General features: G+C 43.9%; 1 protein-coding gene across 1 annotated transcript; it reads right to left on the bottom strand.

Moving 5' to 3' along the window:
• On the bottom strand, nt 1–1872 carry LOC308597500 (uncharacterized protein; the record flags this gene model as incomplete). Its single annotated transcript, XM_081213331.1, is given in 4 exon segments — nt 1–830; nt 833–879; nt 881–1102; nt 1853–1872. Coding segments are annotated over 4 exon segments (543 nt in total). The 3' UTR covers nt 1–576.
• Nucleotides 1873–19963: the final 18091 nt, after the last annotated feature.

The raw sequence follows: 19963 nt of genomic DNA, 5'->3' as shown, positions 1-19963 counted from the left end.
GGACAAAGAAAAGGTGATTTAATCACAGGTTCTGGAAACTTGGGTGGGTGGGAAATGAGAAGAGGTGCAAGGCAAAAGAACACTTGTTCGGTCACGTTAAAAAAATTGCCTTTAATAATGTGCCACCATGGCTCTTCTATTTAAAGTTTTATGAACTAGGGCCTACCTGCCTGGATCTTTTTTCTTTTTCTTTAAAAATGTTAACATATCCAGATTCTTTCTAAGTTTATTACTTGGCGGTAGTTGCTGTTAGGAGACAGAGTTCCCTCCAAGCAATAAGGATGACATCTTATTCTCTAAGGAGAGAATAGTTAATGGCTTCCCAGTAGGAAAAGCCACCAAATCATCAAAGAAAACAGAACCTTTTTATTATCCCCCCCCAAAAAAAAGAACTATATTTGCCCAGTTTGGAGACTAGCCAAAGAGATAAGTTTTTTGGGCCAAGACTAGGAGACATCTTCTTCTCAAAGGTTGCTTTGCTTCCTGGAAAATGGGACTTCAAAAAACACAAACACAAAATACCCCCATGTTTTCCAGACAGCCCCCAGCAGTCTCTGAAGTGATGCTGAAAGCATTTTAGCAGTCATTCTTCCAAAGTTTAATTGTTTTGTCGTTTTCTAGAGCTGCTGAGGCAATGATGTTCTCTGTCGGATGGCATGCTGTAGAGATCACAACATCTGTATGCCCTGGCAGCTTCTGTACGGTCTCTTGTACAGTTTGGAGGTTCCAAATGTAGACCAGGTTGTCCTGTGAACCAGACGCGATCCACTTTCTACCGGTAATGGAAAAGCTGGCAAAGATGCAATACTTCTTGTTCTTGTGGCCTTTAGGCACTTTCCTTTGTTGTAGTCCCAAAGCTTAAGAGTGCTGTCCAATGTTGCCACTGGGAGAGGACTTTACAAAAGACACAGAGGGGTTGTCATCATCGATCAGCGTTTTCAAACACTGTCCTGATGCTGTATCCCAGATTTGGCAGAGGCCACCAGAGCTGCTGGACACTATCAGGGAGCCATCACAGTTAAACTGCACCGCTAAAACCGGGTCAGAATGGGCTGGCAGGGTTTTTTGGAATTTCCTGGTTTTGACGTCCCGTGCAATTATTCTTCAACATCAGCTTCGTTGGACTGGTCATGTTGTGCGGATGCCTGATAATCGTCTTCCAAAGCAACTACTCTATTCCGATCTTAAAAATGGAAAGAGTAATGCTGGTGGTCAACAAAAGAGGTTTAAAGACTGTCTCAAGGCAAATCTTAAAAAATGTAGTATAAACACTGACAACTGGGAAACACTGGCCTGCGAGCGCTCCAGTTGGAGAACAGCCTTTACCAAAGGTGTCATGGGTTCTGAAGACGCTTGAACTCAGGACAAAAGGGAGAAATGCGCTAAGAGGAAGGCATGCTTGGCAAATCCTCACCATGATCAACTCCCGCCCAGAAACCTATCTCCCCACTGTGGAAGGACGCATGGATTCAGAATTGGCCTCCACAGTCACTTACGGACTCACTTTTTAAAACCGTGTTTATGGAAGACAATCCTACTCGGCTATGAGGCTATGAGCAGGAGCTGCTGAACCAGATGAGGATATCACGGCCTCTATAGTGATAATGGGATTGTCTGTCACTATCATCTGACTGATGCAGAGAGCAGGATACAGCTTTGACTTGGTCTTTCCTCCTAGGCCAAACTGGTGGAGCCTGGACTCACGGCAGCGATTCCCCTCTGCAAGGGTGTGGGACCAATTCAGATGGTCCACCCTCAGAATTTTATGGATCCTGATGGATTCCTGAAGTCTCTGGGGGGCTTCCAAGTGGACAGAGCTGTGGTCTACATGATTGCAGTGTATACACAGTACCCTTGGAACTGAACCCCCATGTAAGACGCAATTGTACAGTAATAAATCATCTGAATGTTCTCTCTTGCCAACACTTTGCTCAGTTTCGGAACGGATGCTGCTTCAGTCTGGTTGCCTCATCTCTCTCCACAGCCTGCATGGAGACAGATTCTGCAAGAAGAGCGTGCCACAAAACTACGAGACGCTCTGCTTTCAAGGGATGTGACTCTGTCCTAGGATGTCCCCGGAACTTCCTCCTGTTTTCAGCAGGAGCAGCGAGTGGAGATGTTAAAACATCCCAGGTTTGGCACACAACGAGCCTGCCTTTGCCAACTCCGGGTTGTACTTTTTCTGGTTCAGTCCTGTTTCTTCTGGTTCAATCCGCCTTGAGACAATTGCTTCATTGTGCCGCCTCTAACAGGCTGAGCTGGCAAAAAGATTGTGCCACACACACACACACACACACACGCACGCACAGGAGTCAGGGTGTGTGTTGGCAGACTGAGGTAACCAGTTCCACTAGGCAGGATGTATGCTTTCAAGACTCAGGGAGGACCAACTCCCCTCTCCAAAAACTGAAGGCAGATGAGCTGAAAGCAGAAGAGTCTGAAGGGAAAGGGTGAGGGGACGGAAGGAGGAAGCCAGTTTCGTCCAGTTGAATACTCAGAAAAACTCATAAATAACTCATAGAGGTGCCTGAGTCATTGCGGTTCTGCCCTCCAGACGTGCTAGTTGGGTCCTGCACAGATGCTTGGAGGAGAAAAAAAATATCTCTAATTTTGAGAAAGGTGTGTGTGTGTGTTTGTGTTAGGAGTGGGGGAGAAATTCTATTGAGTTCAAAGGCAAACCTACCTAATTCACACTTTCTGAAACCATTTGCAAACCAAATCACAGTCCTCCTTCGAAACAGAGATGTGTGCTGAAATGCACATACCAGAGGGAAGTCTGCGCGTATCAGTGAAAATCTCACACAAAAATTCATCATATTGGAGGAAACGGCTTGCAAAGAGGCACACATTACTTTAAACTGCGTAAAAGTGTGCCTGTTGAGAGAAATTCACACTAAAATGCTAGTCAGTGTTTACGGGAATTCATGAAATCGTTGCGGAAATGTGGAGAAACTGGATTTAAGATTTGAAGAATGAGGAGACCCGCTCCTGCTAGGTGCTCATGGAAGGTGCTTCTTCCACACTGGGATGGGATGGGAGAAGAATGGTGGGTGACTGACTGGGGCACCAAAGCCCTGTATCGGTGGGTGGTGCCTAACTGTTCGGGATGGAGAAGTCCTTCTGCAAGTGGCAATTCATTGTGTCAGCCTTTGGTGGGGCACGGCAAATGCTGTTGCACATTCTGTGCATGGGTCCTGAGCAGGACCAGATTGAGGTTGGATGAGGCCCCTAAGCTACTGAAGGTGATGGGGGCCTTTACACGTCCAGCTGTCCTTTGTCAACAACAAATTGCCACTGTTTTTTGTGTTGAATATATGCTACATGGTAATTTATGGACCTCAGAGGTATCTAAAGCCATTTGCACATAACAAAATATGTATTTTATCAAATAATTGTTGAACTGAAATACAATTAAGAAGTAGTATATTAATAGTGAAATAATTATTAAGCTCTAACTTCAAATGATGGGGGGCCCATAACTTATATCATAGTGACTAAGTTAATTTTATGAGAATATAGGTTTTGGAAAACTGTTAAAATGATATACACTGAAATTCAACCAAGGGGATATGAGGAAGTCGCTTAACAATGTTAATAAGATTAGTTTTAATAAGGTTAGGATTTATGTTTGTTTGTTTATTTGTTTGCGTGTTTAAAAATTTGTGGAAAACTAATAAAAAATTTTTTTGGGGAAAAGAAGACTTCAATGATGATGATACCAGGAGCAGCAACTTGAAATGGAAACACTGATGCAGCTGCTGGAGGCTATTATTTCGTTTCCAGAGACCCAGGCATATGATCCAGGAATTGCATTCCCGGCTGGCATCATCCACAACAGAGCAAGGGATTCCAGGGTTCAACACTTGGATCACGCGGTCCACCCACCCAGGTCAACATGGCAATCTGAGATAGCTCTTAGCTGTGTTTCCCAACACTGTCAAGATGACCTGAGTGTGTGGTGACCTGCAGCTAAGCATATGGAAGAGATCATGAAACAATGGCACTCATGCAGGCAACGACCTGCTTTCTTTGCAGCCTGGATGGGACTAAGAGCCAGACACCTGTCAGTGGCCTTTGGGAGAACTTGCACACCTGGAATGTCACTTGCTTGATAACCACGATCCAAGCTGAGGATCCATAGAGTAGAATGGTAGAGTTGGAAGGGATACAAAGGGTTTTTGTTGCTACTTAAATTTGTTAGTCGCTTAATCTTGCCCAGGGTGACTGAAAGCAACTTACAGCCAGCCAGCCAACCAGCCAACCAAACAGACAATAAACTTCACATAGGTACAAGACGAATGAGAAATACATTAAAAAACATTCCACATCTAAAAGGTCACAGATAGTTAAAGACCAAAGGCCTGGTTATAGAGGATTTTCAACTACAGGAATACAAAGATTCAGGGAGGCAGCCATGTTGGTCTGACACGGTCAAATTAAATTAAAAAATTAAAAAAGTGTCCAGTAGCACCTTAAGAGACCAACTAAGTTTGTTCTGGGTATAAGCTTTCATGTGCATGCACACTTCTTCAGATACTCTGAAACAGAAGTAACCCTTATATATAGTGGGAGGGTGGGGTATTTCTCAGAAGGGTAGTAGGAGATGGGTGATTGACTCAGTGGGCATGGTAAACCTGTTGATGACTCAAAATAAAAGAAATCTTTCCAGTAGCGCCTTGTTGTTTAGTCGTGTCCGCCTCTTCGTGACCCCATGGACCAGAGCATGCCAGGCAAGCCTGTCTTCCACTGCCTCCCGCAGTTTGGTCAGACTCATGCTGGTCGCTTCAAGAACACGGCCCCACCATCTTGTCCTCTGTCGTCCCCTTCTCCTTGTGCCCTCCATCTTTCCCAACATCAGGGTCTTTTCCAGAGTCTTCTCTTCTCATGAGGTGGCCAAAGTCTTGGAGCCTCAGCTTCAGGATCTGTCCTTCCAGTGAGCACTCAGGGCTGATTTTCTTCAGAATGGATCGGTTTGATCTTCTTGCAGTCCATGGGACTCTCAAGAGTCTCCTCCAGCACCAGAATTCGAAAGCATCAATTCTTTGGCAATCAGCCTTCTTTATGGTCCAGCTCTCACTTCCATACATCACTACTGGGATCCATGAAGGGGAGTAGCACCTTAGAGACCAATTAAGTTTGTTATTGGTATGAGCTTTCGTGTGCATGCACACTTCTCCAGAACACGAAAGCTCATACCAATAACAAACTTAGTTGGTCTCTAAGGTGCTACTGGAATGAATTTTTTTTATTTTGTTTCGACTACAGCAGACCAACACAGCTACCTACTTGTAACTGTTGACGACTGTTAATGAATGCAATTAGTCCTACAGGAAAAAGCAAGGGATAGTATGCAGATGACCAAAAATAGCTTTAGCGTGTGTAATGAGGCAAGAATTCAATATTTCAGAGCAACTGAAGAAGTGTGCATGCACAGAAAAGCTTATACCCAGAACAAACTTAGTTGGTCTCTAAGGTGCTACTGGACAATTTTTTAAAAAAATTATTTATTAGGAATACAAAGATTACTGTCAAATTTCTTTTTATCAAAACTAAAAGGCTAATCTACATAAGAACACAAAGCACACAAAGCAGGCAGAGAGAGAGAGAGAGAGAGAGAGACAGAGAGAGACAGAGAGAAGATAAAGGACAAAGGAAGAAAATAGGAAAGAAGGAAAAAGAACAGAAAAAGAGAGCTTCTGGTTCTTTATCTGTCAGCTACTGTATATATAGAAAATAGTCAACACATCCACTCCAAAATAACACTCCGTGAAACCGCTTTCTATAAACCAACATTATCTTCAATCCTCAAACCCAAACATCATGAGTTCATTTTCTTTTTCACGCAAAAAGTCCATAAGAAGTTTCCAATCTTTAGTAAATGTTGACAATGGCTTTTCTCTGATTAAAGTTGTCAGCTTCACCATCTCAGCTAAATCCAGTCACTTTAACAGCCCTTCCTCCATTGCTGCTAATGATGCGTCTTTCCATCTTTGTGCATAGAAAAGTCTTCAACTTTCGATGTTGTCAGGAGGCAATGGAATGGCAGATGTTAGGGCAAGGTGTTCCCCACGGTGTACGGATACCTTTGCTCATCAGCCAATTTGGCACCTTTCCCCCATAGCTTGCAGCGCAATAGAAAACCCATTATTTATTATCTCTCAAATAAAAAAATTCTTTCCATGGACCTTTTTAGTCAGCTGCCATTGGAATACTCCCCACATTTCCTACCTTGGGGTTTTCTTGATGAGCTTCCAAATATGCCTCCTTTTCTGCTGCAAGAAAAGGTTGTTTCTGATGATCACTATTTAGCGCAAGTATTTATTTATTGCATCAATATCCCACCTTACCTTCCTGAAAAGGTTATGGCTTCATCTTCCTTCCTCTCTCCTTGGTACCCTACTGGGGCACTTCGCTAAGCAGGTCAAAGCTCCTAACATCACCCATGCTGTCCTCCTCTCCTTTTTTTGGTGAAAATGTCCTAGTTTCTGAGCCAGCTTAGCTGCACTGGCAACAAGCCTGTCCACCAGCCAGGATCCAGCAAGGGAAAGGAGGGGAAATGTTTCCTTAGGACCAGGTCTAAATTCCTTCAGCCATTTGCATTCCAGGAGGACTTTTCTTCTGAGCATGATTTGAGAGATGCTATCTTCCGGAGAGCTCCTTCTTGAAGGTCAAAAGATATCAGAAGGCCGCTCAACAGTAACTTGGAGAAGAGCTTTCAGCATGGCTGCCCTTGTTCCATGGAACTGCATTCATGGTGAGCAACAACAGGGAGACACTATCTGCACATTCCACAGAGAACCAAAGACATTTCATAGAATCGTAGAATTATAAAGTTGGGAGAGACCCTAGCTCTGCCCTCAAAAGAAGAAAGAGGACCTTCTTCCCTTTTGTGATCTATCTTTAGTGAGTAGGCCATCTATTTACGAGGCTGGTCAGTCCATGGGTACATAGGAATGAATAGCAACTGTTTTCCTATAGAAGCAAAAATTGAGGTGTACCTACACCTGCTACTTCTCCCTGGAGACCACAGTTATTAAGATATATTTTCCCATGGTAGTGTGGCAGTTGTGAGGAAACACTGTTTTCCCATTGCTGAAACCACAATGGGAATTATCCAGCCCAGATGAAATGCCTTTAAGTCTCACAGAGTTCAAAAAGGGACTTAGTCAGCTGTTCAGATCCCTCTCAGGATGCTAATTCATGGGTGCTGTTTGGATTTTCCATCTCAAGTACCCAAAAGTCTTGGGCTGGCTCCCCACTCCACCTCGCTAATAGACGACTGCATAAAAACCCTGTAAATATTGGCATATTTCCAATGACTTCTGCTTCAGCTCATATTCCCACCGGATACATTTCAGTTCCCTGTAACCTTTTGTTGCCAGTGGTTTAGCAATTTCGCTGGAACTGAGGAGCAAGTGGGTGGGTCGAACACAGCGCCAGTCATGTCATATTCCTCACAGATTAAATTAAATTTCCCAGGCATCAATGAACGTCTTTAATTAGTGGCTCAGAAATTCAAAACAATAATTTATCCCAATCTGTTGATCTTTGTGTGTGTGCGCCTTACTTGGGCGTGACGTTGGAAAGTGCTTTTCTTCAGAAATGACGCATTGCCGTAACTTGTTGAAAGTTCCATCTGGCTGGATTGCTAGGTGCTGGGCTGCTGATAGGAAGCCATTCACCCCACCTCCAGCTTCACAGTTGCTAATCCCATGGACCCAGTGCAGGGTGAAAGGAAGAGACAGCCTATTAAATTGCTCTTGGTGGATTGCATCACAGATAATCAAAGGGAGGAAGGGATTCCCTGTTCCTTCTTAGAATTCTCCTTGTGTCGTTGTTTGCAGGCATGCACTTTGGATATGAAAAATCACTTCTCATCTAAATAAAAAAATTCCTTCCTGTAGCACCTTAAAGACCAACTAAGTTAGTTCTTGGTATAAGCTTTCGTGTGCATGCACACTTCTTCAGATACACAGATGCACACTTCTCATCTAGTATGGGATGTGTTTATTCATTGGAAAGAACCCTGTGGACCTCTCGCTACCAGCTACAAGCAACACCTCTCTCTGGTGCAATCTGTTCAGGCAAAGAGTAGAGGTAAAGGTAAAGGGACCCCTGACCATTAGGTCCAGTCGTGGCCGACTCTGGGGTTGTGGTGCTCATCTCGCTTTATTGGCCGAGGGAGCCGGCGTACAGCTTCCGGGTCATGTGGCCAGCATGACTAAGCCGCTTCTGGCGAACCAGAGCAGCGCACGGAAACGCCGTTTACCTTCCCGCCGGAGTGGTACCTATTTATCTACTTGCACTTTGACGTGCTTTTGAACTGCTAGGTTGGCAGGAGCAGGGACAACTGCCAACCTTCTGATCGGCAAGTCCTAGGCTCTGTGGTTTAAAGAGTAGAAGACACCAAACGGATGTAATCAACTCTAAACTATTTTAAAAACTTGAGATTTGACTGTATGCTAATAGGGATTGTTCTATGTATTTTCATAGAAATAAAGTTTATTTCAAGAAAACTTTATTTCAAAAATAAAGTTAAGAAGAACTAAAAAACAAACAAACACTGCTTTCCTTCTTCAGCTGCTTGTGGCTAGGCAGGAACTAGTTCAACCCAATCATTGCTCTTCAGCTACACGTAGACTTGCAACTGGATTTGCACACTATTGGAAGTATTGTGCTTTTTCTTTGACGATATTCCACTATAGTCCAATGGAAAGGACATCTCTGCTGCGTGTCGGGGGGGGGAGGGGCATTTGCTGTTCAACATGCATCCATTATAACCATCCTATGACTCCTGTTTTTATTTTTCTAAACTGATCTTTGAATTACCAGTAAAATGCTTTCAGAATGAAATACAGTGCTGTCAGGGGTTCAGGAGCAGAGGCACAGGAAAGGGAAGAAATAGAGAGCGAGGGGGAGGAATCCGAAGGAAATATGAGCGATGACAGCGGCCCGAGATCTCTGAGTCTTTCCAGTGAATCGGAAGATTCACAGAAAGGGGCGCCAGTGGTCAGAGCAAGGGGGGCGCCTAGGGGGACACCCCAGGAAGAAGGGACCAGAGGGGACTCAGAGAGCAGCAGTTGGAAATCGGGACCAGCTTCCCCGCCAGAGCGCAGTAGGGGGGAGGGGTCCCAGGTATCGGGATCTGGCGGCTCGCCGCAAGCGGGAGGGCATGAGTCAGGATTGGCCACACCTCCATCGGGGAGCGAGGAAACGGTCAAGAGGAAGGTTGAAGGCTGGGCGCGCGCGCCAAGTTCAAATGCACAGGAAGGCGGCACAGTAAGCAGCCCGGAAAGGGAGCCAGGTCCTAAAGCCCGCCGCAAGGAGGGAGAAGAGTCCGGGGGGTCAGCGTCAGAAGAGTCCAGGAAGGAAGAGACCACGGGGGGTAGAGGGACCCAGAGGAGGAAGGAAAGGCGGAAGAGGTGGAGTAAGGCTAGAGTATTAAGTTGGTGTACAGGAGGCGGAGACTCAGACGGAGCTTCGCCGGTCTAGCTTCTAAGACGTAGAGCTGCGCGCTGCGGCTTGGAAATGGAAACTGTAACTCAATAAAGACTTTTGTACAGTACTGCCGGCTAGTGTGGTCCTCTGTGAGCTGGGACCTGGAAGCGGCTCTGACAAGTGCTATAGCACCCTACTACTACTAGAAAGTTAATGCATTGTAGTGAATACTTTTATAATGCTATACCACAATAATGCAGTCGCCTTATGGTGTTTTGGACATTTTGCTTTTAAAACATTGTTTTAGTCAGAATTAAAAGATCAATGACAAGAGCAAAAAATAGGGCCATGGAATGGTATGCACCACAAAGGCTCATAAAGACTGTGTGCTGAGCTGCGATAGCTTTGCTTCCCTAATTGTCACTGCTTGTGTTAAAACCCCACCCTTCAAAAATGATGGGAGAGATATGTGAAAGGTTGGGAACATCAACTCCACCACGTGGGAATCCCAGGCGGATGACGGCAGTGCCTGGAGACAGGCAGTCAGGTCATGTATCCACAGCAGTGACCAGAAGAGGAATGACCGCTGGGAGGAGCAAAGAGAGAAGACATGCCCTGGTGCATCTGAAACAGCACAGCCAGACCCCTTCATCTGCCCCAGCTGCAGCAAAACATGTCTCTTCTGTATCAGTCTCTACAGCCACAGCAGGCGCTGTAACTCCAATGCTTGGACTTCACCCTTAAAGGGTGTCTCTTGAGACAAAGAGATGCCAACAAAGTGCAAAGGAGGATTCCGTATTTTCCCATGAAAATGAGAAAATGGGCCCCGACTCAGATGCCGCTGGAACTCTCAAACTGCTGGGGAATTTGAGAGTGAGAAACAGTCCTAAAAGAGGCCACAAAACAACACTCAGCCATTCCTAAAAGACATCCCTGTTGTTGTTGTTCTCTGTTTTGCCCAGAGCGCTCTTTCAACAATGCCGTCCGTGTGCCAGGTTTGAGTGCCAAAGGCTCCCAGGGAGAGGTGTTCCTGGCAGTTGTTTCCCCGCAAGGAAACTCCGTTTATATAAAAGCTGGTCACAGCTAGATGCTTGCAAGGCATGTTGATCCAGACTGATGAGGGTTGGTTGGCACCGGACTGGGAAGCTGTCACAGAAGTTTGTCTCACTCGGGCAACGCTCCTACACCAAGGCGCTTCTGTTGCATTCCTTTCTTCTGCTACCTTCCCTCTGCTCTTGTCACTCTGCCAGCAAGTAGGAACATAAAGAGAGAGCCTGGCTGCATCACACCAAGCCCTTGCCTAGCCTGGAATCCTGTTTCCCATAGTGGTGGCATACAGAGAAGGGCCTCAGAGGATGATCCTAGAGTCTGGGTCGGTTTATATGGGGAGAGGCGGCAGTGGCATAGCGTGGGTTGCCAGTGCCCAGGGCCACACAGAGGAGGTGTGGGAAGGAGGGAAATGGATGGGATACACATCCACGTTCAATTGCCTAATGGCGTCCACGTCACCCAGGAGATCGCAGCCAAAGAGATAAGAAGAGTCATTCCGTTGTCTGGAGATATCATTTCCTGGTTCACATGGAGAAGCCGTTTTCAACAGAGCCCAGCAATGGAAGTGTGCAGCTGTACTGAGGCAACATTGGGGTTGGAATTTTGCACCTCTAACAAATTTGCACCCAGGGCAACCGCCCCTGTGCCCCACCTGCTATGCCACTGAGAGGAGGTCCTTGAGGTACGGCAGTCCTGAGCTGTTTCCGAACGCTTCTGAATGCCAGTTGCCAGAAACCACAGGAGTGGGGCGTTGCTCTTGTGCCCACATCCTGCTTGCAGCCTTCCCATGGGCACCTGGTTGTTCACTGTGAAAATAAGATGGTGGACTTGATATGATAGCCATGTTCAAATATATAAAAGGATGTCACATAGAGGAGGGAGAAAGGTTGTTTTCTGCTGCTCCAGAGAAGCGGACACGGAGCAATGGATCCAAACTACAAGAAAGAAGATTCCACCTAAACATTAGGAAGAACTTCCTGACAGTAAGAGCTGTTTGCCAGTGGAATTTGCTGCCAAGGAGTGTGGTGGAGTCTCCTACTTTGGAGGTCTTTAAGCAGAGGCTTGACAACCATATGTCAGGAGTGCTCTGATGGTGTTTCCTGCTTGGCAGGCGGTTGGACTCGATGGCCCTTGTGGTCTCTTCCAACTCTATGATTCTATGATTCTATGACTTGACAGGCCACTGTCCTGATCCAGAAAACTCTTATTCTGTTCTTATTTTGGGAAACCTGAAGGCAATTACAGTGTTGAGATTTCACACGATGGCCACAACATACCGTATTTTTCACTCCATAAGACACAATTTTTTCCTCCTAAAAAGTAAGGGGAAATGTCTGTGCATCTTATGGAGCGAATGTGTGGTCCCTAGAGCCGAGTTTCCCAGGGGCAAAAAGCAGATTGTGCTTGGTTTTTTTTTAGAAAGAGGGAAGGGGGTGTTGAAACAAAGCTGCTGAGCAGCTGATCAGCAAGCAATCGGGAGAGGAGATAAGGGACTCTAGCGATAAAGGAGGCTGCCTGGGAGGGGGGAGGTAAAGACAGCAAACTTGCAAGGAGAGGAGGCAGGAAGATTAAAGCAATGGGGAGAGAAATTAGAAGGAGCAGCAAAAAACTGCTCCAGCTAAGGAAAAGACACTAAGGCAAACAAGAGGGAAGGGGGTGTTGAAATAAAGCCGCTGAGCAGCTGATCGGCAAGGGATCGGGAGGGACATAAGGGACTCTAGAGATAAAGGAGGCTGCCTGGGAGGGGGGGAGGTAAAAGCCCATGGATCCTCAGGATTCTTGCATTAGGTCACCCCAAATTCACCATAGCATGTCTGTGGCCACAGCATGAACCACATAAATAATACATCCACTGTTTCATTCAGAATTTTTTTCCCTTGTTTTCCTCCTCTAAGTACTAGGTGCGTCTTATGGTCAGGTGCGTCTTATGGAGCGAAAAATAATTTGGGTGGAAAGCACCTGCAAATCACCGTTTCTGTATCTGTGGCTAGGAAGAGGTGGGAAATATTGTTCATTGTGTGCTATATTGTTCCCTGTATAATCCTGCTCTCTGTTGATGGATTGGTATAACTACACTACATAGCAAGCTTCCATGTTCACCTTAGTCAATGGATCAGAAAGAATTTCAGTGTACAACATGGAGGGGGTGGGTCCTATTTGCTGGGGACCTCCTGTGGCAAAATGCACTTCTGTGCTGTTTGTATTTTCCTGATGGCCGATGGTTTCTAAATTCGACTGACTGGCTGACTGATCTGCTTTGCATGCCAAAAACCAGAGCTCCAGTCTGCAGGCAGGGCTGGGAAATTCTGAAACTCTGGAGAGCTGCTACCAGTCAGGGTTGACAAAATTGAGTTACCTGGTCTAACTCTGTGTAAGTCAGTATTCTATGCTCCTCCAGAGATGACTGTCTTTGCCAACCACACAAGTCCTTGTGGAGCCACGGGTCTCCAGGATCTGAAATAGATCCCTGGCTGTGGATGGAAGGCTTAGCAGAATTTAGGGTGGACATTTTGAACCCGCTGAATCATTTCCAGAGGGGATCAGCCTTGCGCAACTTGTGAGGCTTGATTCTTAGCCTCAGTTCTTCCGATCTGTAAAATGGGAGCCTCAAAAAATTTGTGGGAAGCAGGGTGAGATAAGGGTGGTGAAATATCCTATATTCTGAACCTTCTATGTGTACAGTGGCTGGCATAACCCACCTCTGATGCCTTCAGTTTGGGAGGAATATTTGGCTGACTATGGAAGAGAGCCAGTTCACAGTCCTTTGGAGAGGAATATGAGCCTTTAATTATTCTGATTCTACAAAGATGATTTATGTGCAATGCTTTCCAGGCACACCTATAACTTGGTTATTATTATTCCTGGCTGCTCTTTTCGATTTTCTTTTTAAGGCAAGGGTTTAATTGCATGTAATAGGGTGGATTGTGAACAGCCCGATAGACATCTGTCATGAGCAATTTGGGCGTGGTAGATCTTGCCTCCGGCAGGGAGGATAAATTAGGTGCTGTTTTGCACTACCAGGCTCTATGGCCACCTCTTTCATGTTTATTAATATCTATTTCTATTTATTAAAATATTTCTCTACCCCATCTCATTGCCAACAACAAGGCTGGTGTACAGGAAAACAGACGTACAATAAAATTACAACTCAGCTGCTAGGAAAGCTCAGTTAAAAAAAATTAAAATGGTGGTACAAGTTGCAGCACAAGCAGCAAGTGCTGACTGCCACAATTCAGAGAGGAGGCGGTTCTACAGAAAGGGCAGGACTCCAACTCTAAGATTCTACGCACAATTTGTGGCCCATCAGACTAAATACAGCTCACCAGCTACATCTGGCATGCTTTTGAACATCTGCATGGAACTGCTGAGGGAGGTTATCTGGAGATTTGGGGGGCAGTGTCATCAGTATGATGATATACAACTCAATCCTTTTTCTTCAAATTCAAGGCAGGCTACAGAAGTTCTGAAAATGCCCTGGGGTCTGTGATGGGCTTAAATTGCTGTTGGCTGAGCCAATGAGAGGTTAGATGCTCATCTTGAGATGGATTACTATCATCTTCTCACCTTGTGATGTGATTTGTACCACTATCATCTTCCCTTGATCATCCTTAAATACTTGTTTCAGGTCTTAGAATTAATGTATAATACCACTTCTCTTTTCTTTGTTTTATTTGAGGTTGGTTATAAATTCCATTCCAATTCTTTTACTTATCAATACTTTTCTATGTCTTTTATTTATTTTTATTTTTAATAAAATTTTTTATTGGTTTTACAACCTTTTTTAAACAATACAAACAAATAAAAGACAAACAAACACGTATAATTTCGTAACCTTATTTTCATAACCCTCATTTCTCAGACTCCCCCATACCTCCCCTTTCTGCATCCCAATTTCCAAAATTATTTCAGCAACTTCTAAGTGATTTTATCAAATATGTGTCCTCTTAGTTTTTTCTTCAGCTTAATCTTATGTCACTGTAGTCCCTTTTTCTTTCTCCACACCTCGACATTTTAACATTCATCAATTTTATAATAGTTCTTAAGATAGACTTTAAATTTCTTCCAGTCCTCTTCCACCGTCTCTTTCCTCTGATCACGGATTCTGCCAGTCATCTCAGCCAGTGTCATATAGTCCATCACTTTCATCTGCCATTCTTCCACGGTGGGTAGATCTTGTGTCTTCCAATACTTTGCGTTGAGTATTCTTGCTGCTGTCGTAGCATACATAAAGAAAATTCTATCTTTCTTTGACACCAATTGGCCGGCAATGCCCAAGAGAAAGGCCTCTGGTTTCTTAGGGAAAGTACATTTAAGTACCTTTTTCATTTCATTATATATCATTTCCCAGAAAGCCTTAATCTTCGGGCACGTCCACCAAAGGTGATAAAAGGTACCCTTGGTTTCTTTACACTTCCAACACTTATTGTCAGGCAAATGATAGATTTTTGCTAGCTTGACTGGGGTCATGTACCACCTGTAGATCATTTTCATAATATTTTCCTTTAAGGCATTACATGCCGTAAATTTTATACCGGTGTTCCACAACCATTCCCAGTCAGCAAACATGATGTTATGACCAATGTCCTGTGCCCACTTAATCATAGCCGATTTAACTGTTTCATCTTGTGTATTCCATTTCAGCAGCAAATTATACATTCTTGATAAATTCTTAGTATTGGGTTCTAACAATTCAGTTTCTAATTTTGATTTCTCCACCTGGAAGCCAATTTTCCTGTCTTGTTTGTACACCTCCATTATTTGATAATAATGGAGCCAGTCTCGTACTTTAGGTTTCAATTTCTCATGACTCTTTAACTTCAATTTATCTCCTTCTTGTTCCAAAATTTCCCAATACTTTGGCCATTCGGCCTCCATATTGAGCTTTTTCAATGCTTTAGCCTCCAAGGGTGACAACCATCTAGGGGTTTTGTTTTCCAACAAATCTTTGTATCTTATCCAAACATTATGTAATGCTTTTCTGACAATATGATTTTTAAAGGCCCTATGCACCTTAATTTTGTCATACCATAAATATGCATGCCAACCAAATGCATTATTAAAACCTTCCAAGTCCAAAGTGTCTGTATTCTCGAGGAGCATCCACTCTTTCAGCCAGCAAAACGCTGCTGCTTCATAGTACAATTTTAAATCCGGCAGGGCAAATCCCCCTCTTTCTTTTGCATCTGTCAGTATTTTAAATTTTATTCTGGGCTTTTTGCCCTGCCAGACAAATTTCGAAATGTCTTTCTGCCACCTCTTGAAACAGTCCATCTTGTCAAGAATCTGCAAGGTTTGAAACAAAAATAACATTCTAGGCAATACATTCATCTTGAAAACTGCAATTCGGCCTAACATTGACAATTTCAAAAACTCAAAAAACAGTTTCTAATCTCGTTGGGTTTAGATATATTCTTTCCGTCCACTTCTAGATTTGTAACTGTATTTAATTTCTGTCTTTTCTTCAATTGCCAAGCCAGAAGTTTGCCACATTTATCTGCAGATTCAAATGTCTTTTGTCTCATTTGCTTTATCTTCCACTCAATCTCATGATTCATCAATTCCATATATTGTGTTTGATATAACTTAATCTCTCTCAAAATCTCCTGGGACTTTGGTTTTGATCTTAATTTTTTCTCTCCTTCTTTTATCTTTTCCAGGATCTTTTCCTTCTTCTCATTCTGCTTTCTCTTTTTTATTGAGTTTTGTTGAATCAAAAAACCTCGCACCACAGCTTTACTTGCGTCCCAGATCACTCTTTTTTCTACATCAGCCTTTAAGTTTATTTCAAAATAGTCCTTTAGAGTTTTTTGGGCCTTTCTATGGATCTCGCTTTTCTATGTCTTTTAGCCACATATGTTTCTTGTAGGCAAACTATATCCAAATTTTGTTTTAAGATTACATGTTCAATTTTATTCCTTTTTGTTTTACTATTTAAAACCTTTACATTACAAATTAATATCTTGAGATCAGCCATTCTGATATTTATCTTTTAATTAGAATCTTGTTTCTCTCTTCTTGAATACCTGTAATATCTTTGAACGTTTCCTCTTCCTCACCTCCTGTTGCTCCCTGTTCCCCTACCATTGGTTTAGCTTTTCCTCTTTTTTATATCCCCTCCAAAACTTCTGTGCCTCATCCATGTCTCTGCATCTCTGTTTCTTATTTTTGTATGTAAAAGAAATTCCTTCTTGGACTTCTCATCTATAAGGTATTTTATTGTTTCTCGAAGGCATCTGTTAGAAAGTTATAGTTTATGCATTATTTTTTTAAGAAGACAAGCTGGAATTTCCTTCAGAATGATAATATTCTTTCCTCCAATTTGTAATCTGTTGGTTTGTATTATTTTGTCTTTAATTGATCTTGAATTAAAAATCATCCTAATCTTTGCAAAATTTGATTTAATGTGAAAGATCCTTTCAATTGAACCATCCAGCTCCTCCTCCTGTATCCCTAACCATTCAGACAATGCGTTAATTAAATACTCTTTTACGTTCTCCTCCTCTTCCTCTGGGATTCCTCTAAAAAGTAAAATCATCTCCTGCTGCTTCATTTCCTAAGATGCTATTGCATCCCAGCTTGTTTCCTGAGTGGCACAGACAGGTATGGGGTTAAGATTAAAACTGGCCAGGAAAACGCAAGGGTGTTTCAAAGAGGAACTGTTTCAATCAATCAACCAACCAACCAACCAACCAACCAATCAAGAGGTCTTAGAGTCCTGAATATTCTGAACCTTAATTTGGAGCAGACTGACAATGCATAGTCAAATTGACAGATATTACTGAAAATGACTGAAGCATGTAGCTGTCTCAAGGCCTCTTCCCAGCCCCCAATGTTTTCCCTTCCCTTTTTTTTCTTGGAGGAATTTAGGTATACTCTGTGTATGCAGGCATGTGGAAGGGATGCTACCCTTCTGAGTGTGATCAGCTCTCCATTGGATGGAGGGGACAGGGGAGAGAAAATCATCATATAAAAACAATGGCATTTGGAAAGGGAAAAGTTGAAGCGAAAAGGTTGATTCCTAGAGAGAAAGGCAGACCACACAGAAAGCAATGTCTAGAATCTTTTTTAAGTTCTCTACAAGTGCTCTCAATTCAAATGGAAGCCTAGCTGCCCTGCAGCTGCTCTTTGTGGCACCAGGAAAGCAAGAAGCACTGCTCCTGCTTGCCTGCCTTTTCTGAAGACCTCCTTCTGGGCAGGCCAATGATCGGTCTCACTGCCTTGCCGTGTTGTTTTTTAGCATGGACAGGAGATGTTGGATGGGTACAATCTTTGGATTGATCCGACCGCCGCAGCGTCTAAATAGCTCCTCGCTGGCAGCCACCGCAGCGTTTGAGACAGCCACGTCCAAGTCACTCTGAAGGTCCAGGAGAGCTGCAATGGAAGAAGGAACATGAGAACCACAGCAGAGTCCTCCTGGATCAGGCCAGTGTCCTGCGTCCTGGCAGAGCAGAGCCATTGTGGCTAGGAGCCATTGACAGCCTCTCCTCCAATCCTCTCTCAAAGCCATCCAAGTTGGTGGCCATCGCTCCCTCCTCTTGTAAGTTGCCCTAAGAACATGGTTATAAACCGCACATAGATATTTAAAGAGATAAATTCAAAATAGGGAAAGGGCTACATCTTGTCAGGAGCGAATGCCCCTCATGATAAGGCCACAAGGAGCTGCCTGGAACAGAGTTAGGCCCATTAGGTTGCTGAGCTCAGTATTGTTTACGTGGAAGAGGTTTCCAGGACTGGCCGTTTTTTGATGTGGAGATGAGGAGAATTGACACACAGAGACACACACCCCTACCATTGGCTCTGCTGGCTTTGGCTGATGGGAGTTGTAGTCCCAACAACATATGGAGGGGGCTGATGTACAGGACAAGAGAATGGCAAAGCAATGGGGTTGCAATGGCAAAGAAAAGCAGCCTGGGAAGTGAGCTGGGCTCCCTGGGTAGCGCATGCCATTTTATGGGGTGAAATATGTTTAAAATATGTTTTTGGGTGTGAGGAATTAAAATCTGCGATTATTTTTGTGACTGAACAACATTTAGCATGGTAAGTCTATGTCTGATGAAGAAGCAGAAAAAACGGCCAAAGAATTTTAACTTCTGAAGATGTAAGGTAATTACGTTAATACTGAAATAAAAATAACTAAGTTCCTAGCAATCGTTTATAATGATTTCTATGCAATTTTACACTCATTTCACTGACCAAGCAAAAGCAAATCATATTCATTTCACCCAAACAACATCTGAATTCCCAAGTCATGTTACAACGTTTTAGCACCCCTCACTTTCTGAATTTGAAAGCTGAAAAATTCAGCACGCCCTACTGTGACAATTCATTTTGTCTTGGATTTGCTAGGTAAATTAATGCCAGTTGTTAGAGAAAGAAACACTGTTTCTGTTCAAGTCCAAGTATACAGAAACAAAACTTTTGTTGTTAGGTCTAATCCAACTATATTATACTTTCCCAATGCAGTTTTTTGCCCAGCACAAACTCGTCAGATTTTCCGTCATGTCAGTGGCTAGAAGAACTTGGGAATCACAATCCAGAAGGGAAAGGAGACTGCAGGGGCTGATAGTAACTAAAGTGAGACAGCAGTCCTGTGATGAAAATATCCCTGCAAGGAAAAGAGCCGGTTTGATCCTTACCCAGATAAATGTCGTCAATTTGTTTGGTGGTCACCAAGTCGGGTTTCATGTACTGTGCATTGCATGCTAGACAGATCAATAGAAAACGATCAGTTCCTACATTTGGTACTTTGTCCAGCTTAAAGGAGCGTCTCCACCCCCATCGTTCTACCTGGACACTGAGGTCCAGCACCGAGGGCCTTCTGGCGGTTCCCTCACTGCGAGAAGCCAAGTTACAGGGAACCAGGCAGAGGGCCTTCTCGGTAGTGGCGCCTTCCCTGTGGAACACCCTCCCACCAGATGTCAAAGAGAACAACAACTACCAGGCTTTTAGAAGACATCTGAAGGCAGCCCTGTTTTGGGAAGCTTTTAATGTTTGATGTATTATAGTATTTTAATATTCTTTTGGAAGCCGCCCAGAGTGGCCGGGGAAGCCCAGCCAGATGGGCGGGGTATAAATAATAAATTATTATTATTATTATTAAAAACATTCATCAGACCTGAGGCACATAGGCTGTTGGTACTCTATAGAAGGAGCTAACAACTTCTGGATCACTTTAACAATTTGCTGGTTTAATCGTAGGAACCTAGGAAGCTGGCTGAAGCTGGGTCAAAGCATTGGTCTGTCCAGATCAGGACTGTCTACACCGACTAACAGGGGCTCCTCAGGATTCTATACAGGGGAAATGGTGTGGCGTAGTGGGGGCTACTGGGGGGATTGCCCCAGGCACAAAAAGGTTGAGGGGCGCGTCTCTGTTTTAATAATGCAATCCTCATTTTGCGTGGGAGCTATGTTCCAGACCCCCACACGCGTTGGTGGGGGCCACGTAAAGCATTCCACCCCACCCTTGTTTGCCCTG

The sequence above is a fragment of the Podarcis bocagei genome (assembly GCF_964188305.1).
Source record: "Podarcis bocagei genome assembly, chromosome: 11".
Lineage (NCBI taxonomy): Eukaryota > Metazoa > Chordata > Lepidosauria > Squamata > Lacertidae > Podarcis > Podarcis bocagei.
The sequence above is the reverse complement of the archived record's forward strand: the minus strand, read 5'-3'. Positions and strand labels throughout refer to the sequence as shown.